The sequence below is a fragment of the Melanotaenia boesemani genome, chromosome 14 (assembly GCF_017639745.1).
Source record: "Melanotaenia boesemani isolate fMelBoe1 chromosome 14, fMelBoe1.pri, whole genome shotgun sequence".
Lineage (NCBI taxonomy): Eukaryota > Metazoa > Chordata > Actinopteri > Atheriniformes > Melanotaeniidae > Melanotaenia > Melanotaenia boesemani.
Window position 1 is genome coordinate 1,931,260 of NC_055695.1, and position 23,501 is coordinate 1,954,760.

A 23,501-nucleotide genomic window follows, 5' to 3' on the forward strand; every position below is an offset into this window, starting at 1 on the left:
TTCTGATGCTCAGGTTGAACTTCAACAAGTCGCCTTCACCACGTCTCCATGACTACATGCTGTCGTGTGATTGGCTGGTTGGATATTTGTGTTAACGCGATGAGCAGGTGGAGCTGATGAAGTGGACAGTGAATGTAAATTGACGGAAGCGTTTCGGTGCTGGAAGTTTCTGCAAATGTGATTTTTTAGTGTCAAACTAAAAGAATAACGAATCGGTCTGATTTCCACCAGCTGAACCTGAAACATTAAAGCTGATTGGTTACAGTCTCACATATCAATGATTTAACACTTGGGAGAGATCCCATGTTTGGAGGGCTGATAGTTCTTCATTTAACTGATAAAATAAATGTTTTGTTTTGGCTGTTTTACAGCTGAAACAGGAGAAACGAACAGAGGAAGAGACCTGCATGAGAGCAGAGAAGCCCAGGTGAATTCCTGGGAATCAGGTGTTGAGTTTGCCGTTTCTGTCACCATGGAGACCAAAGCATCCAGGGAGCCACTAATAGTGACCCTTTAGCAAAGACAAAGGCAGCAACAGGAGATGAAACTTCTTCTGGTTGTGTGAGGTTTATCATAAAGTCAGAGATGTTTAGAATGACTTCTCTTAGATTCATTTAAACGTGGTTGAAGTGGCGGTGGGTGTGCGGGGGACTCTTCCCAGAATTTAAAATAGATTTGCCTGAGGCTGGACAGTGTTTGTCCATGCAGCGTAGGATTGGACCCTTCGAATCCACCTGCTCAGCTATCAGGGTTTTGTCTGTCTTGTCTCTGTTTCTGTCTCACAATTTATATTTGAAATGATACTTTATATTTTCAGATTAAGCTGATGTGTAAACATGTCCCTGGAACGAGTCTGTGATAAAAACCTCAGCCGTCGCTCTGAAGGAACACTCAGGAATCTGTGTGGAGGTTGGTGCCTATCTTATGTTGTGTTTTATCTGTCGGAGGCACATTTGAGGTCAGACGCCACCTGTGATTCCAGCCTCAGCTCCGAAAACCCACATCAGAACTTGTTGCCAGTTTATGAAAATATATTCGTTGACTCAAATGTTCCTTTGCGAGCTGAGATAGGAAGCTAGACACCACGAGGAGGACGGCCGGGGCTGAGCGGAGCTATCGTGACCCACGGACACCTGCCAACCACCAGCTTATCAGTGTGCGTTTAAGTGTCTCATCCTTGTTTTTGCGAGCAGTTGTACTGCCAGGAAATCCTCTGACAGCGATGTTTGCTTTCGCTTCTCTGGATGAGTTTGTTCCTCTTAGAGTTACTAGCTTCGTAAGGAGACAGAGTTTCCAGTCAAGTGTCTGTCTGCATTCACGTCACAAGGCTGAAGGGACTCTAATAAAACTGTTACTGTCTTTTTAAGGGCTGCGTGGGCAGAAATCCCATCAGATGTTTTGCAAATCCAGTTTATGTCACTTTAGTATGTGGTTGCATGTGTGTTGGGGAATGGTAGCTTAATGGTTACACAGCTGGGCTTGGATCTGGAGAAGCTGGGTTCAAGTCCCCAGTCTGGTAACTAAGGTAAAAACCACTGTGGGTCCCTGAGCAAGGCCCTCAACCCTGATTGCTCTGAGTCTGGCAGCCCACTGCTCCTAGAAACTAGGATGGGTTAAATGCAGAGAAAGAAATTCCCCACTTTGGGACGATTATTATTATTATTATTATTATTATGACATGAGGACGGTCATGATGGAAGTCACCAAGCCCTGCTGTACCACTGCAGTTAGGGCTGGACAATACTGAAATTTCACAATCATTTAATCTTTGTTTAATCATTTTTCTTTAATGATCATTTTTATGATAATAAAACACAGTACAAAGATTTTTGTCAAATAAAAGATTTTTTTATTAACAAACTGAATGGCAGAAGTGGGAAGTTTAAAGTTAAGCTTTTTTTTGTAAACAATATAAAATAACATCGACAGTGTCACAAAATAATAAAATAACTCTGTTTTTCCTTTTTATCATCTAATATCTAAATATCTAAACCAAAGCAAAACCTACTATTGGTTGGCTCTTTGACCTCAAAACCCTCTGCAAGAAAAATATTGATCTCATCACGCTGGTATTGAATGATACTGATTCTAGCAAGGCAAGTTTATTTGTAGTACAATTCAAAGTGCTTTATGATATTTGGATCGACCTGCCCAGCCCCAATTACAAAGTTTTTGTCAGAGCTAAAGCTAACCATCTAGCTCAAACCTGGGCATTTTACGGCCCGCGGGCCACATACGGCCCTTTGGTTGACTTTGACCGGCCCGCGTAAGGTTAATTGGAAATTACAAAATAAATGTATTTTCTCATGTTACCTCATGCATGGACTAAGACTGCATTGCTTTTATTTTGAAGTTGTTTTTTACGTACACAATACGTATAGGAACAGGTGCCCGCGGTTGACATGGTGATTGTAGCCCACAGAAATGTCCGCTCATGCAAAAAAAAGAAAGATAGATGCCGAATGCAGGATTTTCAACAAAAATTGGACTGCTAAGTATTTTTTTACTGAAGTCGGAGGTAAAGCCGTGTGTTTGGTTTGCGGGGAGGAGATTGCCGTGTTTAAGGACTACAATTTGAGTCGGCATTACGACAAGAAACACTCGGAAAAATACAAGAACTTGTCTGATGCTGAGAGGGAACGGACATCCGAAGCTTTGCTAGCAAAGTTGCAAAAGCAGCAAGGCTTTTTTACGAAGCTTCACACATCCAGAGATGCAGCGACCAGGACCAGCTTTGTGATATCCCACAAAATAGCTAAAAACAGTAAGCCGTTTTCGGAGGGAGAGTTTGTCAAAGAGTGCATGGTGGACTCTGCCGCACTAATATGCCCTGAAAAAAAAGGCGCATTTGAGCAAATCCCGCTGTCCAGGCGAACCGTGACCAGGAGGATCGAGGACATTGCGGGGAACCTGGAGCTTCAGCTGCAACGTGAAGTGGCAAGTTTTGACTTTTTCTCATTGGCCTTAGACGAGAGCTGTGATGTCCGCGACACAGCCCAGCTGCTCGTATTTGTCCGGGGTATAACGGACTTCAAGCTCACAGAGGAGCTAGCTGCAATGCGGTCGATGAAAGGGACAACGACAGGGAGTGATCTTTTTACAGAGGTAAATGCGTGCATGGACACTCTGGGATTGAAATGGGAGAGACTGTCAGGTGTCACAACAGACGGTTGTCCAAATCTTACAGGGAAAAATGTCGGACTTTTGAAACGCATGCAAGATAAAGTGACAGAAATCGATGCAGATCAAAAATTGGTGTTTTTGCATTGTATTATACACCAACATGTGTTGTGCAAGTCAGTGCTAAAAATCAACCATGTTACTGATGTTGTTACTAAAATAGTAAACTTCATCAGGGCGCGGGCAATGAATCACAGACAGTTTGTCGCTCTTTTGGAGGAGCATGAGACTGAGCATAGTGACATCGGCTACCACACAGCTGTCAGATGGCTCAGCCTGGGGAAAGTGCTGAAGAGGGTTTGGGACTTGAAAGCAGAGATTCGAGAGTTTTGCGAGAGGAAAGGCAAAGACATTCCAGAGCTCTCAGATGAGGATTGGATGGCAGATTTTGCATTTGCTGTTGATGTGACTGCACTGATGAACGAACTGAACACCAAACTGCAAGGCAAGGGCCTTTTTGTTCATGAAATGCACAGCCTCGTGAAGGCCTTCATGAGAAAGCTGCAGTTTCTTTCAAGTCAACTGGAGAGCAACACTCTCACTCACATGCAAACCCTGAAGGAAGTCACACCATCAGCTGATCACCTCAGCAGGTACTCATCCATGTTAGGAGCATTACATGGTGAGTTTTCAAGGCGTTTTGAAGATCTCAGAACAATCGAGGATGAAATGCACATGATTTCCTCTCCCTTTACCTGCAGTGTGGATAATGCACCCAGTGATGTGCAGCTGGAACTCATTGACCTGCAGTCTGATGCAGTACTGGCAGAGCACTTTAAGTCAGGATCTCTGCTGGATTTCTACTCTTCTCTTAAGGAGGAGAACTTTCCAAACCTGAGGAGACATGCTCAGAAGATGTTGGTTCTCTTCGGCTCTACCTACATTTGTGAACAAACATTTTCAGTGATGAAGTTTACAAAATCCAGGTATAGATCCTCTCTAACTGATGATCATTTGTCAGCTGTGCTTCGCATCTCCACCTCAGACATTCAACCTGACTTTGATGCACTTGTTAAAGCCCAGCAGAGACTAGATTTCTCTCACTGAACAAGAAAAAAATCGCTTAAAAACACGAAATAAGGTGTTTGGACCACAAATGTAGGCAACTAGCAGTGAACTGGGACACTTTTTTTTGAAACCTCTTTCTCAAGATCACAGTTCAGTGATTTTATTTTACAGACAATACTGTGTGTCTGTAGAATGCTAAGAACCTCTTTCCAACAATATTTGAAACTCAAAATGTGTTTTGGAGCGAATGTGACTGAAACTGTTAACTAATATAAGTCACAAATGTTTAACAAAAACCAAATGCTCACACTTTGTTTACCATTGCCTTGGGAAATTTGAATAAATCACATTTTTGTAAGGCAACCTCACTTTTTCCTTTTTGCTCATTTATAACATATAGTCTACTCTTACCAGCTTGAGAAAACAATGGTATTTACTACTTTTTATAAAGAAATACCATTAATATTATGCATAATTGACTTCAGCCTTTTGGCCTGGCCCTCCACAATATTTTCTGTTTCTCATGTGGCCCCATGGAAAAAATAATTGCCCACCCCTGATCTAGCTTAACACCTGCTAAAACCACTAAGGCTTACCATTTAGTTTAGGAGCTGCTAAAAAAAACTAAAGCTAACCATCAAGCTTAGGTGCTCTTCTTCATTTTCTGTTGTTACATACATGAAAACATGAGTATTTCCTGTTCTTCCGTGTGCTGACCAACACATACAGGTTGTCTCAGTGTGTAGTCAGATGCAGAACATCTGTAAACCATGTTGGATCTGTATAAAATCAGTATTCAGAGTTAAGTGAATGGCATGTCTGGCAGTGGGAAGGTAGCATCGGACTTCTGTTGACTAAGCTCCAGACATAAGTGCTGGTTTCCACTAATGCTCTTGGGCTTGAATGGGAGCAAATCCCAGTAACCAGATTCAACATCTGGTGGGAAGCCTGAAACCAGAAGAGGAGCTTAAGGCCTAGGGTTACAGCTGGTATGTGGACGTCGAGCCCAGCTGTCTGCATACTTTGAACAGTGTGATCCTCATGGATGTAAATGTTGCTATCGGATAAAGATTATTTTCAGCTGTATGTGATGGGAAACTTTTGTTTTTGAATCCATAAATTCAATAAATAACAGCAGAACAGAAACTGTCATAAAACACAATCTGAACATTTTCATAACTACAAATAAAAAACAGCCTCATGACGTTTTGTCAGACAATCTCAAAAGATATAGTTGTCCAATTTACAAGGTGAAAAAGACTGAAAATCCCCATTCGCAGCAGCTTTTGTGAAAAGTTGTGGTAGTTTATAGTGTTATTTTCTTGCAAAATCCCCTGAAATGTATTTTTAATATTTTTTATTATAATTATTGTATTAATACTACAATTACAGTTTTTGGGGCCTGACAGGAAGAAGGCCGCTGGTTCGAGCCTCAGCTGGGGGAGTTTGCATGTTCTCCCCGTGTATGCGTGGCAGCCAGGGCTCGAATTAAACTGGGGCTTTCAGAGAAGCCTTTTTGTTTTTTTGGGACCGCAACTTTATATTATGTGCACGCAGATTTATTTTAGTGCATTTAGCGCAGTCAAAAATATGGTTACTATTAAAAAAACTACTGTATGCAGCATGTTTAATCAGAAACCGCGACGAGAGCTCTTTAACCACAAAAAGAAGCACATCAGGTGGTTGTGTGGATGCTCACAGCACACAACAGACAAACAATGCTGCTGTCCACGGTGCTGAAGGAAACAACGGATCGTCCGCGTCGTTTGGAAAATTTTTAGGGCTCCCTCTAAAGTATCAGCTGAATCTCTTTAGGGGAGCTCTTCTGCCTTTCAGGGGAGCCAAGCTCCCCTTAGCTCCCCCGTAATCAATACCCTGGTGGCAGCCAAAGACATGCATGTTAAGTTGACTGGTTACTCTAAATCCTCCCTAGCAGTGAGTGTATGTGTGAGTGGTTGTTTGTCTCTCTGTGCAATGGACTGGCCACCTGTCTAGGTGCACCTGCCTCTCACCTGCTAATCGCTGTGAAGTGGACTAAGCAGTATAGATAATTATTGAATAAATTATCACAATTTAAAATGTGATAATATCACATTCTATTGAAATATTTTCCTCTTGTGGATGTCCACCACAGCTGTTGGCTGATTTCAAAACCACCCACTACATGCTACACATGCTAGTCCCTAGCATGAAGTATAGGACCTTATAAGTTTTTCATTGTGTAGCAAGCTCCGCCTTTTTAGCCACTTTCAGGCTTAGAAAAGTGAAAGTCAACACTAGCTGTGAACATTTATCTTAATAGAAATTTTTAAAATGTGAATCTTTATTCTGTTGGATCTACTTATATGATTGGATGGTTATATCTGACTCAACATTTAGAAACATTTAGGCATCTCAAACTGTATGCATCAGATATGATACATATAAAATTAATAATGATATAATAATAATATTAATCAATTAAAATGTTCTGCTTACGTGAAAACAACCTTTTCTTTTCCTGTTAGAACAACTACTTCTTTTACTGAAATACAACTACTAATGTAGTCTATCGCTTTGAACCAGTTAAAAGACACAAGTACACTCTTTTAAAGGGTCACCTTGCTGTCTGGGAGGCATTTTTATAGAAAAACGGTGCCATAGACATAATTCCACCATTTCACTCCACTTCCCATTTACGTGTATTTTTCTGAGTGAACTTGCAGCATGTCGTTAGAAGAGTGGAGGTCCAGACCACCGTACGAAAATGCTGCAAAATAAAGAAGCAGCATTTTTCCCTCCAACCAGCAGTCATTCTGAAATGTTTTGCACCATCAGCAAAGCTTTAAAAAGTTCTCATTAACGTGTTTTTTCTGCACAGAAACAGGTGGCTGGAATCAGAATTATAATAATGTGAGATTGTAAGTGGAGCTGGAGCGTTGGGGGCACTCCTGTGTTTTATATGAGCTGCTGCGTCCGCTATGCAAATATCCCCCTGATGCCACTGTGCTCCATTGTTTGGGAAAGTTAAACAGGAGCAGGTTGAGGGCGCTGCAGATTAATGCTGCCGCTCCCCTCGTCTGCTCCACCTTCTTCCTCCCTCTTTCCTCTTCTCTATGATGAGGGGCAGAGTCAGTTCCTGTGTCATTGTTAGAGATCCATCTGCCCGGCCACACACACACCAACACACTCAGAGCAGCAGCAGCAATTAAACCTGTTTGACACACTTGACAAGAGAAGCTTTGGGTTGTGTGTGTCCGGCACAAGCCATCTGTGAAACACAAACACACACATAATCTGGGCATTAAATACATTTCATCCTGGTTGCTGCTGCAGGAAGACCCTCCATCCTCCTCCTCCTCCTTTTGAGACAAGACAGACGAGTGTGGGGAGGTGTTGGATGGACAGAATGGGTGAAGGGCAGATTGGAGAGCAGACCTTTCATTTATGGTTCCCCCCTGAAGTAGGACACCAGGTTGCTCATAGAGAGACAGCAGCTGTAATTACTGGTGGAGGCAGCCCCTGTGTGAAGATGCAGCATTGATATTATGCTGTTAAAGGGAGATTACCATGTGGCTGATGGAGGGTCTCAGCCTGTCTGGGTCTCCACTCTGGAGGCAGCTGATCCTAATGATGCCATTGTTCCTGGTTTTTTAATGGACATTGTTCCACTTTTTGGCCTTGGAGAAATAAGTCTGAGAAAAGTTTTTTTTTTTTTTTTTTTTCTTTGTTTGTTTTGTTTTGTTTTTTTTTTGGGGGGGGGGGGGGGGGGGTATTTTTAAGCTTTTACGTAAAAGGAAAAAAGTTCATTTGCAACGTTCACTGTAACAAGAAGATATGATTAAAGAAATGATCTGATGAATAAATGGTTGATCAATCAGAAACAGGCAAGGCAAGGCTAATTTATTTGTATAGCACATTTCATGTACAAGACAATTCAAAGTGCTTTAAATAAGACATTTCAGCAGGGTGCAGAAAGCATTTAAAAAAAACAAAGATTAAAAGAAATGCAATTAATGAAATAAAAACTGAAGGAAGATGCTAAAATAAAATAGATAAAATGCAAGAAATAAAGTTCCATGTGGGGAAAGACAGCTTAAAGAACCAGATGTAGATTTTGACTTCTTAATAAAAACTAGTCCATGCAGCAGAGAACAGGTGGGTCTTTAACCTGGATCTAAATAAACTGAGTGTTTCAGCTGATCTGAGGTTTTCTGGGAGTTTGTTCCAGACATGTGGAGCATAGAAGCTGAATGCAGCTTCTCCATGTCTGGTTCTGACTCTGGAACTGATAAGAAACTGGATCCAGATGACCTGAGGGTTCTGGTAGGTCCATACTGGGTTAAGAGGTCTCTGATGTATGTTGGTCCTAAACCATTCAGATCTTTCTAGACCAGCAGCAGAACTTTAAAGTCTGTCCTCTGACGAACAGGCAGCCAGTGTAAAGACCTCAGAGCTGGACTGATGTGGTCCACTTTCTTGGTCTTAGTGAGGACTGGAGCAGCAGAGTTCTGGATCAGCTGCAGGTGTCTGACTGATGTTTTAGGTAGAACCTGTAAAAACACTGTTACAATAATCAAGCCGACTAAAGATGGAAGCTGGACTAGTTTTTCCAGGTCCTGCTGAGACATCACATCTTTTACCCTTGATATGTTCTTAAGCTGATAGTAGGCTGACTTTGTGGTTCCCTTCACGTGTTTCTCAAAGTTAAGGTCTGAGTCCATCAATACACCCAGATTTCTGGCCTGATTGGTGGTTTTTAGGTCTATAGACTGAAGCTCTGTGGTGACACTTAATCGTTTCTCTTTGGCTCCAAAAACCATCACCTCAGTTTTGTTTTTGTTTAACTGGAGAAAGTCCAGGCACATCTAGTCATTAATCTCCTCAATGCATTTACCAAGAGCCTGTACGGGGCCTCGGTCTCCTTGTAATATATATCTGTGTGTCATCTGCGTTGCTGTGGTAACTAATGTTGTTGTTCTTTATGACCTGTGCCAGTGGGAGCATGTAGATGTTAAACAGAAGAGGCCCCAGGATGGAACCTTGGGGAACTCCACATCTAATTCTTGTCTGTTCAGATTTAAATTACCTATTGACACAAAGTATTTTCTATTCTCTAAATAGGATTTAAATACATACACCAGACCTCAGGTTTTCCAGGACTCTCCAGCTCTGGATCAGACTTCAGGTTTTCTAGTAGTGTATTCCAAATATCAGGAACAAGTAACACTCTCAGGATGGGAAGAAGACTAAGCCCAAATCATCTTAGAGGTGTAATTGGCACATATGGTGTCAACAGATCAGATCTATGTTCTTGACCAGAACCAGAGTAAAGATGTTAGAACTTCCTCTCGTCTTTGTGAAGACACAAGCAGCCACATCTGGATTAGTTGCAGCTCTCTTAGTGATTTTGAGATCATGTTGACTACAGTAACTCCATTACTGTAGTCAAGACTACTGAAAACAGATGATGAAGTTTTTCTACATCATGTTGAGCCATCAGTCCCCTGATTCTAGATCTTTTATTTGGGTGGTAAAAGGCTGATTTGCTCCATGCTTTAATATGGATGTTAAAGTTTAGCTCGGAGTCTAAATTGACACCACTCTTTCTAGATTGATTCGTTGGTTTTAACATTGCTGACTAGAGTTGGACACTAACCTTTAGAAGCTCATTTTTGGTTCCAAACACAATACTTTCAGATTTATCTGAAGAAAATTCTGGAACATCCACATGTTGATTTGACTGAGACATGAACTTTGTCTGGGACCAGAGACCCCTGGTGAAACAGTAATATAGCACCACCACTCTAAAGCCTGGCTCAAATAAAAATGGGGAGAGAATTCTCATACTTTTAATCTGAAGCCTTAATTTGGCCCTTTGACAACATGTAAAAAAAGAACCAACAAAAATAATTGATGTATATTAACCGTCTGTTACAGTGGTATGTCAAAATTATTGTAGTCCAAAGGTTATTACCGGATGTGGAAGACAAGGATCAGATTGTGTACAACAGGGTTTTTAACAAAGTGTTTTACCATCAAGTGATGCAACAGGTCTCAGAAACTGTAAATATGTACAGTATAATGTGTATGTATCAAATATCGTACATAAGGCATTAAAAGGTTAAGCGCTGATATAAACAATTGTTGTGTTGTGTAATAACAATGCACTGAACACGGTGACAGGTTCAGTTCGTGTTGAGTCCTGATCCGTCATCAAAATATGGAAATGTGGTGCAGCTGGAAATCTGCTGGAAGTTATCATAAAAAGATATGTTGTTTGTGCCTGTCAGCACTCATGAGATGGTTCATTTAGTCGATGTTTTTCCATCAGAGCAGGTTGTTTTTTCACTGCTAACTTCATTCATCTGCTGTTTGGCGTCCTGTCGGACTTCAGCTGCCTCCTGCATTGGGGAGCTTCAAAGTCATATGATAGCACTCCTCCACATGACACACTCATTTGATCCATTGTTATCACAGAAGATACTGATTCTAGCAGCTGTGCTGTCAGCAGGTCCAAGCAGGAGTCCATAAACAGATGTGAGCCCACAATCACGTAAATCCACAAGATCCATCTTCACAAGTGTGTGTTTTGATGTGTGTGTGCAGTAATCCCTTTATTTTTGTCTTGCTAAATGTATGTTTGCACCTTACTAGCATCCCAAAGCTCATAGTTAAGCTTCCATATCATTTTCTTTAACTGTACTTACTTCTCTGTAGGCGGTTTGGCTCAAGCTGTAAATGTTATCTTTTCCTTCACAAGCCTGTTGAACAATCGAACTGCAGCCTCAAACACCGCTGCAGCAGAAAGAGAAATTATCATCAGAAGGTGTGGATGGGAGTGGATTTATGAAGGTTTGATGCGTGGTTGATAGAAAAGGATCAGCTGGCTTCAGTGCTGGCATCACAGCGAGGTGGATAGCTGCTGACGTGGGTGCCTAAACTCGGGGTGCAGCACACAATCTATAGTCTCATACATAATCCCCGTCTCATTGTACATTTGCCTGCTTTACGTGACCATCTTCCAACCCGTTGTGAGCATGTCTCTTCCTTTCAGTCAACCGTTGCTTGAATTTATTTTAATGTGGTATGAAAATTAACTTGAACTTGACTGTTGTTATTGCTTTGCGTGCTAATGTAGGACACGTACGAGATGCACCACATTTCCATGCAACAAAGACTTTAAAATGTATGAGAGGCATTTTTCCTTTATGCTGCTCATTAAAGACTTTCAGTCAATCCGTCAAGATTTAACTGCCTTCTCACAGCTCATAACTTCATTAGTTCCTGCAGGAATATTAATATTTTACAATAATTAGGGAGTAAAATCTACTTTTAAATTAATACTGTTGTTTTAAGCATATAGGTTGATGATCATACAGTCCTGATCCAGTCCTCGTGTCTTTATCTCTGACTTACTTGTGATCTCTTAATGTGGTCTTCATCAATAGTTCTCCAGCTTTCTGAAGGTCTTCAAAGTTTTTCTGGTTTTGCCCTCATTTCTAGTCCAGTCCTGGTACCGGATCAGTTCCAGTTTAGTCCTGGTACCGGATCAGTTCCAGTTTAGTCCTGGTACCGGACCAGTTTCAGTTTAGTCCTGGTACCGGACCAGTTCCAGTTTAGTCCTGGTACAGAACCAGTTTCAGTCTAGTCCTGGTACAGAACCAGTTTCAGTCTAGTCCTGGTACAGAACCAGTTAGGCTCTTTTTTACATCATCTGTTCCCATTTCTTTGGTTTCATGTGTGAAACCAGCAAAGATCAAACAGTCTGACAGAAAACAGGATTTCAGCAGCAACAAGGTGCAAACAGCTGGTAGCTGGAAACTTGGCTCATCTCAGCATGGAGGCAGAAACTGGACACGTGGAGGACAGAAGAAGAAGAGTCAGGACGAAAAACCATCTACAGCAGAGGAACAGGATCTGAGATCCAGCAAAGACCTGAACCAGGACCTGAGAGATGGATCTGGACCTTCAGCTGATCCATTTACTGTTGACTGAAGCCTCATCAGAAATGGTCTCCATGGAAACGTGGCTGTCAGAGAAGCCGTTCTTAAGGAAGGAAAACAGGGAGAAAAGGCTGAGGTAGGTCACATGACCCAAGAACTGGACTGAAGTTCAGTAGAGACAGGTCTGATGGACGGAAGGATCTTTCCCAGAACCCAGACATCAATATTATTGAAGCAGTGTGGGATCATCTGGACAGAGAACAGAACAAAAGGCAGAAACATCCAAATAGGAGTTTTGGAAAGGCCTTTAAGGATCCTGGAGAACTATTCCTGAAGACTACTTACAGAAATGACAGAAAGCTTCTCTAAGAGCAGGGGTGTCAAACTCCAGTCCTCGAGGGCCGGTATCCTGCAGGTTTTCATTTTTTGCCTGATCTAACACACCTGAATAAAATCAAATGGATCCAACAGCTTCTTGTCAACGTCTTCACAATGACCCATTAATTTCAGTCAGGTGTGTTAGATCAGGGAAACAATGAAAACCTGCAGGATACCGGCCCTCGAGGACCAGAGTTTGACAGCTGTGTCTAAGAGGGTTCAGACTGGGATGAAGAATAAAAATATTAATTTTAAGCTCCTTAGAACTAGACAGACTCTGTTTCAGACTCAGATACTGGATTAGTTATTTATGTTTGGACAAGTGTTAATAAATCATTACAGCCGTGTCCTGTTTAATTAGGCTGAACGAAGCCTAATTTTTGCAGAAAACTGTATAAAATCCGTAGATTTAACATCATTTGGATGTTTTAGCGTGGATCTTTTATTTTTAAATAAATATCTGAAAGAATCATGAAATATATATTTATATTTATTTAATTTTTTTATATTTATTTATTTATTTATTTTCAAATGTACAGGGTAATTAGATATTTCAGACTACTTGCAGCTCTTTGTCATGTTGATTTTCACGTGTGTATTAAAAGGATAGAAACTAGAGGAAGATGAAGATGATGATGTGTGATCAACTAGCTTGTGCTGCTGCAGCTCAGTCAGTCGTGATGAAGGTGAGAATCTTGCTGGAAAATCACAGGATTAGTTATTCGCTCCGTTCCTGTTGGCTCTCTGAGCATGCGCAATGAGGCTCGCGCGGCTGTGGGCTGGTGAGATAAACGGGCTGTGAGAAAGGGGTGAAGCGGGGTTTTAAAATTAATGCGCAGTTGGAAACTAGACTTCTTAAATAGTAGAGATGATAGTCATATTTAATGTACGTGTTTGCATAACTGTAGGGATTTTTTTTTTCGTTTCTGCGTGTTTTCGGAGGGCAGAGCTGGAGCTGTTTTCCGTGGACCCCCCCGTGATTCTTGGCGGAGTGGTTTGTTCCGGCCGTGGTCGGACTCTTCGAGCCTCTTCACGTCAGTGTTCGTCTTAAAATGAAGCTGGCAGGACGGCGGCACCTTCGGAGGAGACGGAAAGGGAACTGAAAGTAGAGCTGGAATCTGCTAACGCTGCGTTTAAATGAGGTTTTTGTTTTTAGAGTTAAATATCTAAACACACAGAGGGCCTTCATGAAGAGCCCCGAGCTTTTATTATGTCGGAGAGAGCCGCCGCAGCCCGGTGTTTGCTGGACACGTCTCTATTTATTTCACCCTGAAGCTGGAATTCAGAAAAAAGACTTCCACGTAGATAGATAAATTAATTTATCAACTTGGGCGTTTTATTTAGGTTGTTTTTATCGTTTGTAGTCAATCGATAGCTTTTTATTTGTTTCCGTCGCGTGGAAACGATGTACAACACAGTCTGGACGACGGAGAAAGCGGGTGAGGACGGAGACTGGCGGGACGTGATGATGCCCTACTCCACCGAGCTCATATTTTATCTGGAAATGGACCAGCCGCCAGGTAAGCCGGAGGCGGACACCGGACGTGGAGGGTGGAGGAGGTTGCCCCGCAGCTGTGGGGTGTCTAGTTTGATGTCTCGTGAAATCGGTGGAAAGTTTTCTTGCGCGCGTCCTCCTGCTCATTCTGACAGTTTTGACACCAGTCTTGTTTTATTGTCTCTGGTTCGGGTTTGGATAAAACATTTAACTTCCAGTGCTGTCGGTTTCCAGCTTGAATAACACTACACCCCTTTTTTTAATCTTTTGTACATTTGTGTGCAGATATAAATCTGTATGCAGCTCTGCTAAACATGCACCAATTTTGGATAGAAATTCATTTTAGTTGGAAAAACTCCGATAACGTGATGATATTCAAAATGTGCATCCCAAATAAAGCAGGAGCGAAACACTAACCAAAAGAAAATCCACAATTATAGTTTTTTCCCCACATTCAGACTTCCTATGAAGCATCTCTTTCTGGATCATTGTGGACCAGCTTCCCCCGGTGCCGACGGTGGGGAAGAGGGGGATGGGACTCAGAAAGGGACCAGAACAGTGAACAAAACATGGAATAAAAATCCAGAACATCTTCTAATCAACACTAAAACGCATCTGTGTGTGTCAGTGCGTCTTCAGAGCCGTTTCAACCCGACTGCCACCCAGAACGGAGCCTGTTTCATTGATCCATGCCTTCATTCATCCGTTCCTCGGTAATTGTGCCCTGTCATTGGACTCCCACCCCCTCTCCTCTCCCCTCGGTGCGCTGAATGGCGCAGAAAGGACGTTGCGCTGTTGAATGCAGTTTGCTCAGTAGCTCTGTTCTTTTTCTCTTTTCTCTGCTGAGTCCTGAATGCACCACCAGGACCTTAAAGAGCCAGATTCTGGCTTATCTCCAGTATTTGTCCCCCCCCCCGATCAAAGTGATGTGACCATATTCATGATGCTCGAGATGCATATTCAGCATTATTTGTGGCGTGTGTCAGCAAGTAGGAGGAAAATGCACGAGCTATATTGTATTGTCAGTTCTTGCGACGTAGAGTTTATAATGTGTTTGATTTATCTCCGTCCTCTTTCTGCTCATCAAAATGAAGAGCTCTGCTGCTGCTCTACTGAACTTCTGCCTCTTTCCTTTGTCTGGTCTGAGCTACAGAGGGATCTGAGGACGGCGCTGCTGGATGTGCTGCTGCTTGGCAAGCTGAACGGGCGCTTTATCGCTTCCTTTGTGACATTTTGATGTAATCAGGGTCAATGTTGGGCTGTTTGAAAGATCCATTCAGGCTTGGTGGTGATGCAGATGCGTCTCCATTTGTTGGACAGTACTGTATGTCTTTGTCCTGTCATCGGTCACATGAGCTAAACCTCATTTTACTGTTTTTTTCACTCAGGGCTCATCTTTGTGTCTTTGTGTGCAAAGCACTTGCATGTCTTTGTAACACACCTGACAGAGTGTTAAATCCACGTAAAGCACAAAGAGCTGGGATGATGAAGAGGTAGCAGTTGGAAGATGAGGAAAAGTGAGAGAGCTGAGGCAGATGTTCATTTTGCTGCAATAGAAAACCTGGGCAAAGTTGTAGTGTGTGAATCTGTGTGTAAGTAAAGGTGTGTGTGTTTGGGTGGGGGTCTCACAGGTGGAGTGTCACCATCGGGGGAGGGCAAAGCTTTCCTTTCTACTGGCAGCTTTCTGTGTGAAGCCAGCGTTTGTGGATGAGTGGTGAATGATGAGTCTTTGAATGGAAAATCACCAGGAGGCTGTTATTAAAGGTCCAGGCCACTTTTTTCCGCCTCGGCTCATCTACCTGGTCCCGTTTCCAGCTCCCTGGCCTTTCCTTTCGAAGAGTGTCTCCTCACATGCTGTCAGCAGGGAAATGAGATTGTTCTTCTGTTTTCATTCTACATCTGGTTTAATCATCTCATTAAACTGAGCATGTTTGACTCCCGTCTCTGCACCTGGTGCAGCTTTATCATGCGACAGCAATGCAGGCTGGACGTCAGTAAGAACACGGCAGCTGTTGCTTTGCATCGGTGGAATGATGTTTTACAAGATTTTGATATCCAGACATGGGATATGAAGGATATGAAGGGGGTTTTCAGCTTCCTGGGCGAAATCAAGATGTTGGGGTTGTGGTTCCTGTGAATGTTGATGCAAAGCTGTATCAGCTGGATGCAAATTCAGTTTGAGTGTGACCTGCACAGGCTTGATTTAGCCGGACGGACGTCGTATCCACCTCAGAATCAGCTGCTGAGTCATGTGTTCATCAGCTCTGTAGCTGTAACCGGTAACCTGGCCGTTACGTCCGGTAACCTGGCCGTTACATCCGGTAACCTGGCCGTTACATCCGGTAACCTGCCCGTTACATCTGGTAACCTGCCCGTTACATCTGGTAACCTGGCCGTTACGTCCGGTAACCTGGCCGTTACATCCGGTAACTTGGCCATTACAGCCGGTAACTTGGCCATTACAGCCGGTAACCTGGCCGTTACATCCGGTAACCAGGCCATTACAGCCGGTAACTTGGCCATTACAGCCGGTAACCTGGCCGTTACATCCGGTAACCTGCCCGTTACATCCGGTAACCTGCCCGTTACATCTGGTAACCTGGCCGTTACGTCCGGTAACCTGGCCGTTACATCTGGTAACCTGCCCGTTACATCTGGTAACCTGCCCGTTACATCTGGTAACCTGCCCGTTACATCTGGTAACCTGGCCGTTACGTCCGGTAACCTGGCCGTTACATCCGGTAACCTGCCCGTTACATCTGGTAACCTGCCCGTTACATCTGGTAACCTGCCCGTTACATCTGGTAACCTGGCCGTTACGTCCGGTAACCTGGCCGTTACATCTGGTAACCTGCCCGTTACATCTGGTAACTTGGCCGTTACGTCCGGTAACCTGGCCGTTACAGCCGGTAACTTGGCCATTACAGCCGGTAACTTGGCCGTTACGTCCGGTAACTTGGCCGTTACAGCCGGTAACTTGGCCGTTACGTCCGGTAACCTGGCCGTTACAGCCGGTAACCTGCCCGTTACATCTGGTAACTTGGCCATTACAGCCGGTAACTTGGCCATTACGTCCGGTAACCTGGTTACGCTGCATGTTTCCAAACTGCATTGTGGACCAATCGTCCATAAATGACCTAAATATTGGATCCCCAACGCCCCCATCATACTGGGAGGAGAAACATTTGAACGTCTGGGAAACGTTCCCGTGTGTTTCGGGAAGATCCGTATGTTTGCAGAATGTTTGGGAAAAGACCTGCGTCACACACAAGCTTCAGCTGATTTAAATACCAGCAGACGAGTGGATCTGAGGTTTATTTCATGCATGGTTAAGATGTCAAAGCTTCTTTGCATGCGAGAGGTAATCATTATCTGACATGTGGCCCATAAGATGCATAATCCTCCGCATGTTTGCAGTCCATATGTGTGGCTGAATGAGCAGAGCCTTTTATCAGCGTGATAATCCTGACATTACAGGAATGAATCAGAACCTCCAGTTTAATGGTTAAACGAGGGCCTAAATGTTTGGTACATCTGTGTTCGTCTTCTTGCTTTCGTGTCTCCAGTAGAAAACTTGGTAAACGAGTTTCTTCAGCTGAGCAGAAACGACCTGTTGGCTTCAGTTTGAAGCTTTGCTGCTGTGCATCTGTGCCTGTGGCGTCCCAGAAGCAGTGGATATACCTCAGAGAAACGTCACCTCCCTCCTTTCTTTCTTTCTCTGGTGAGGCCCCTCCCCTGGCATCCCTGGCTCGCTCCTGATTGGCCAAGGGGGCGTACCTCCGTGCTGGGATTAGTTGGCTTGTCGTCTGTCTTTTAGGATCAGCCTCTCTTGGTCTTTTCTTCAGTCAGACGGAGCGGAGGTGGCAGTGGAGGAAGAGGTAGAGGAGAGGGAGAGAGTGATAGAGAAAGAGAAGGAGGGAGGAGGGAACAGCTGAGACGAGTGGCAGCATGCAGCTAACGGGGAGCGGAGTGGTGGAGGACGGTAAGAAACGCGAAATCTTCCTGTCTTCACTTTAACTTAACTGTCATTTGCATCTTTTTCCACTTCTTCCTGCCTGCGTTCCTCCAGGACTTTTAGTTCTCCAACTTTTCCATCCGCAGGCTGAAGACTGATTTCCTTCCAGTCTGCATTTTAAAAGCAGGCCTGGTTCAAGTTTTCGTTTTTTTTCTCTTCAGATGTTCCCGTTAGTTTCTGTTTGTCCCAGAAATGTGAGGAAAGTTTTAGTTCAGGGCTCCTCCACCCGCTGCAACTCCTGACTGCATCCAGATGTGAAGGCTTAATTTGCACCCTGTGCTCTTTCTTCACTCACGTGCACGAACTCCTGCTGCAGCTGACGTGTGCGTCCTGCTGCCCGATCAGCTGCGGCTTGCACGCGCGTGACGGCCGTTTGACGCTCTCTGAGCGGTGGTCATTGTTCAGCAGAGCTGTGTGTGTTGGTGTGTGTGTGCGGCTCAGCGCTGCTCCTTTGTCTGGTGAGGCGGGGGAGGGCGGGGGTGAGGGGGAGGCTGTGCTGGTGGTCGTCTTTGTTCCGCGTCGCTCAGCGTGGCTGATTTTAAACACAACAGTTGTGTAAAAGAGTTGTTGACGTTTTCTCTGCGTGTTTTTGTGTGGACGACTGACATCAGCCGGACGTCTGCAGGACAACAGGCGGATCAGAAGTACTGATCGGATCCTGGACTTGGTTCTGGATGGAGCCGCTCGGACCAGCTTTATTTAAACTGGCTTAAAGTTTGCTGTGTTCCTGTGGCTCTGGTGGCCACTGTGCTGCTTGGCATGTTCCCCTCACAGTTTAGTTTTCCAGACATTTAAATGAAACCTGCTGGTGCACGTGTGTGCATGAAGTGCTGACGCAGAGGATCAGGCTGACTCTTGGCAGCAGGAACTGGCGGCTGAGTCGATGGAGGAGGAGAACAAAGAGGAGCGGCCAGAATCGGTCAAGGTCGACCGAGACCTCCAGTTTTTTGGTTTGAACTCTGCAGAAGTTGAGCTGTCGGTGGAAGCGACACGGTGAGAGTCCAGGTGTGTGATTGTCACCTGTGGGTGGAAGCGTGTGAAGCTGGTTCTGGGTAGAGATGTCACCTTTCTAGATGTTCTTGGTACAGAGAAATAATCCTCATTTCCATCTTTTCATGTCAGCATAACTAAATAATCGAACAAGGTAAAGAATAAATAAATCCTACTTCTTAACTCTGGATTTCTCTCAGAGAAACCAGATAAAAAAGGCTCCAGCACCTCTACCTGGACCAGGACCCCTACCTGGACTTGGGAGGCTTCTTTCTGGAAACTACATTATAAAACTGGTTTAGAACATTTGTTTAGAAAGCAGGAAAAACATCTGGCTAGCTCTGACTTCCAGCTGCTGTTTGACACATAAATAATCCTGGAATAGTGGAAGTAAAGAACCTGGACCACATTTCTGGAACTAAATACTCTGACATGAATCATAAAAAAGCAAATGACAGGGTTACATATAATGATGTTAAACATCAGCATCGTTAACCAGCTACTGAACGTTTGCTTTGTGCTACCAGCTGCTGGTTCTCCTGCAGGAGGCGAAACCTGCTGGATGGAGTTCCTGTTTCATGTCCTGCTTCACAGGCTGAGACGTCCTCCACCCTCACACCTGCATCAGAGATCCCACCAGCAGGATTTGATCCGTTAGTTTGGAGGGAAGAACTCCTCCTCTGACTAATTTCCCATGAAAACGAAGCAGAAACACACACATGTTGTTTATGGTTCACACATCATCCCACATGGAAAGCCGGGATCTTTATTACTAACTAATCACGCTGCACCTTTGGGGATCAAATATGTACTTTCTGCTTGTTGAGTGTCGTTCAGTTTAAAAGCTAATTGTAAAAAACTTTTTTATTATGTTTATAATTCCATGATGACTTATTTTGCAACATGTATAGAACAGGTATGTACAAGACGGACACCTTGACTCCTGTTATAACCACATATGTCGGATATACTGTTATCCTGACGTGATTTTTTTTTTTACTCAAAATCACTAATAAATCTCAGTTTGTACCTTCAGTAGAGGGAGAACAGGTTGTAGGTTGAGTAGAGGCCGGGTTTTCTTACCTTGCTAAATGCACGGCAATAAAAGCTGAAAACCATAAAAACATCTTGGTGTTGGGACACACACACACAGTGTGGATGTGAATATATTGTGTGTGTGTGTGTGTGGGGCTGTGTTGTTGTAAATTCCCGGGCAGCCGTCTCATCTCTCGCGTCAGTCTTTATTTAGTGATGTCGGCAGCCTGTTTAGCTTGTGATTGACAGCTCTCTGAGCCAATAGGAGCTTCATACGGGATGTGTTGCTGCAGACGAGCTTGTTGACACATCGGACGATGAAACCTAGCATGGCTGCAGCTCCGTGCGCGTTCCTGAGAGTTTTTATCGTTTCTGAAGTTTTAAATGAGGAACAACTGACACCAGAACTACGCCTCCTCTTCAGGATGCAGTCGTCATGACGACAAGTCTGAGGAGGAAACAGAAGAGAAAGGCTGGACAAACCTTTTAAAAGACGCTGGCAAATATTTTTAAAAAGGTTTAATTTAGTATGTTGTGAAATTGAAAGCAGTTAGTTTTCTAGTTAAGAACTTGCAGCTCATCTTCAGGTAGATTTTTTTTTTTAAATGTCCTGAAACTTCTGAAGCTCCAGGATAAAATCCGTCATCAAAATTAACTATTTATTGTGTTTATGTTTATCTGTTTATTTATTTAACCTTTATTTTACCAGGATTTACAGTGTTGGTCTGGCAAAGCAAAAAAAAAAAAACTGCTACCAAAAGTCTAAAAGACAAAGCAGAAATTATTCTGTTTCTGAGTGAGATGAGGAGTTCAATGACCAGAGAGAGGCTGGAAACGGGACCGTTGGCAGGTGCAGCTTCAGCCTCAGGCCTCGGTCTCTGACGGGGGACCGGCATTAAACAGAGTGATGAAGAGTTGGACCTTCATCTGCATCGTTACGGACTTCTGACGTGTCTTCTCTCTCTGTGTCTCCTCCAGCTCTTCCTCCTAAGCCGGCCAAGCCCCAGCAGTCCTCCTCGGTCGGGGTGGGAGGAGGCGGCAGCAACGGTGCCAAGGATGGAGGAGCAGGAGGCTCGCTGCAGGAGGCCGAGTGGTACTGGGGAGACATATCCAGGTAAGCGACAGACGGGAAACGGCTCGGCTGGGCGAGCTTTGCTTCGAGGGGCCGTCCTCATGTCTCATGTATGTCCTGTTTTTCAGGGAGGAGGTGAACGATAAGCTCAGAGACATGCCCGACGGGACCTTCCTGGTTCGAGACGCTTCCACCAAGATGCAGGGCGACTACACGCTCACGCTGAGGTAGCGGAAACCTTAGCATCCAGAAACCCACTGCAGGGAGCTTGAACCATCATGGAAATGATCCCAGATTTAGACTAATTCAAGAGTTTTCCTTTATTCTCTCGTTAAATCAGGAGAAATATTCAGAGAATTATTTATTTACTTTTGGCAGAATTATCCGGTGAAGTCAGAAAAGCTTTGAGTGATTCTCTGACGCAGACGATTTTTCAGACATGGTCATGTTTGTTGCGCTTGTGTGTTCAGGAAAGGTGGGAACAACAAGCTGATAAAGATCTACCACAGAGACGGGAAGTACGGCTTCTCCGACCCGCTGACCTTCGACTCGGTGGTGGAGCTCATCAGCCACTACAGGCACGAGTCTCTGGCCCAGTACAACACCAAGCTGGACGTCCGGCTCATGTACCCCATCTCCCGCTTCCAGCAGGTAAACGCCCACCACCCACCTGCTCATATTATCGCTGCACCAACACAAACACCACAGGTGTGTTCACCTGCCTGAAGAGTTTACTGGTTTCAGCTCAGCTTTATTTACACAGCACCAGTTAACAAAGTCATCTCAGCCTTTACAGACACAGTCCAGTTAAATCCAGTTCATCGTAGCTCCCCCATTCCAGACTGGCTCCCAGTTCCGAATGCTTCCTGAACACAAACCCAAACCAGGAGCGGTTCTGCTTCCTGAACCCAAACCAGGAGCGGTTCTGCTTCCTGAACCCAAACCAGGAGCGGTTCTGCTTCCTGAACCCAAACCGGGAGCCGGTTCTGCTTCCTGAACCCAAAGCGGGAGCCTGTTCTGCTTCCTGAACCCAAACCAGGAGCCGGTTCTGCTTCCTGAACCCAAACCAGGAGCCGGTTCTGCTTCCTGAACCCAAACCGGGAGCCAGTTCTGCTTCCTGAACCCAAAGCGGGAGCCGGTTCTGCTTCCTGAACCCAAACCGGGAGCCGGTTCTGCTTCCTGAACCAGGAGCCAGTTCTGCTTCCTGAACCCAAAGCGGGAGCCAGTTCTGCTTCCTGAACCCAAAGCGGGAGCCAGTTCTGCTTCCTGAACCCAAACCGGGAGCCAGTTCTGCTTCCTGAACCCAAACCGGGAGCCGGTTCTGCTTCCTGAACCAGGAGCCAGTTCTGCTTCCTGAACCCAAACCGGGAGCCGGTTCTGCTTCCTCAGCATTAACTGGTTCCTCAGAACATTGTGGATCAGATGGAGACTTCTCAGAACATTTCTGGAGCAGAACAATAATCAGGAATGCTAGCGGTCGGATCTGGAAGTAACACATCCATGGACTGGTTTTTCTGCTTCACGCTGAGACTGGATGCTCCTCTTTTCAGGGATATCATGGAGGTGGAAGCAGGAGGTCCTAGAAACCTGGTTATGCATTACAAACCATTGCCTTCAGGTCTTTTATCGCAGTCATGTCTGAACAGCCTTCTTCCATCTCTAATGCTTTTATTCCTCCTCCCGTCAGGACCAGCTGGTGAAGGAGGACAACATCGACGCTGTGGGGAAGAAGCTGCAGGAGTACCACAATCAGTACCAGGAGAAGAGCAAAGAGTACGACAGACTGTACGAAGACTACACCAAGACGTCACAGGTAAAGGCCTCCAGAGATGTCTCACCGCGGCGTTGCTGTGTTCCCTCTGCTCACACGTTCCTCTCTGGCTTCAGGAGATCCAGATGAAGCGAACCGCCATCGAAGCCTTCAACGAGACCATCAAGATCTTCGAGGAGCAGTGCCATACGCAGGAGCGCTACAGCAAGGACTACATCGAGCGCTTCCGCCGCGAAGGCAACGACAAGGAGATCGAGCGGATCATGATGAACTACGAGAAGCTCAAATCTCGGCTGGGAGAGATCCACGACAGCAAGGTCCGGCTGGAGCAGGACCTGAAGACACAAGCCATGGACAACCGCGAGACGGACAAGAAGATGAACAGCCTGAAGCCTGACCTCATACAGCTCCGCAAGATCAGGGACCAGTACCTGGTGTAAGTCCAGCCCGGGGATCAGGGTTTAGTGGCCATGTGGTCTTCAGAGGGGGGTGGGTCTATGTTCAGGGATCTGGTGGAAGAGTGGAACCTTCTTTGGACGGATAAAGACCTTCTCACATGATTACGGTCCAGAAATCTGAATAAAATAGATCATTTTACAAAAGAAGCATAAAGAAATTCTGAGAAACTATTA

The 23,501-nt window shown here is 44.5% G+C and overlaps 1 protein-coding gene across 5 annotated transcripts in view; it reads left to right on the forward strand.

Moving 5' to 3' along the window:
* Positions 1-23,501, forward strand: part of pik3r3b (phosphoinositide-3-kinase, regulatory subunit 3b (gamma)) — a 291,288-nt gene that overhangs the window by 264,072 nt on the left and 3,715 nt on the right. For 2 of the 5 annotated variants that reach the window (XM_042006056.1, XM_042006057.1), the window contains exons 7-11: positions 21,005-21,140; positions 21,227-21,325; positions 21,569-21,749; positions 22,786-22,911; positions 22,986-23,305. In XM_042006056.1, the coding sequence (XP_041861990.1) occupies positions 21,005-21,140; positions 21,227-21,325; positions 21,569-21,749; positions 22,786-22,911; positions 22,986-23,305 (862 nt within the window). Of the gene's footprint in view, positions 1-13,524; positions 14,012-14,616; positions 14,700-17,816; positions 17,969-21,004; positions 21,141-21,226; positions 21,326-21,568; positions 21,750-22,785; positions 22,912-22,985; positions 23,306-23,501 lie in introns of those variants that run through there. The other 3 variants (XM_042006059.1, XM_042006061.1, XM_042006060.1) reach the window with 3 other exon arrangements.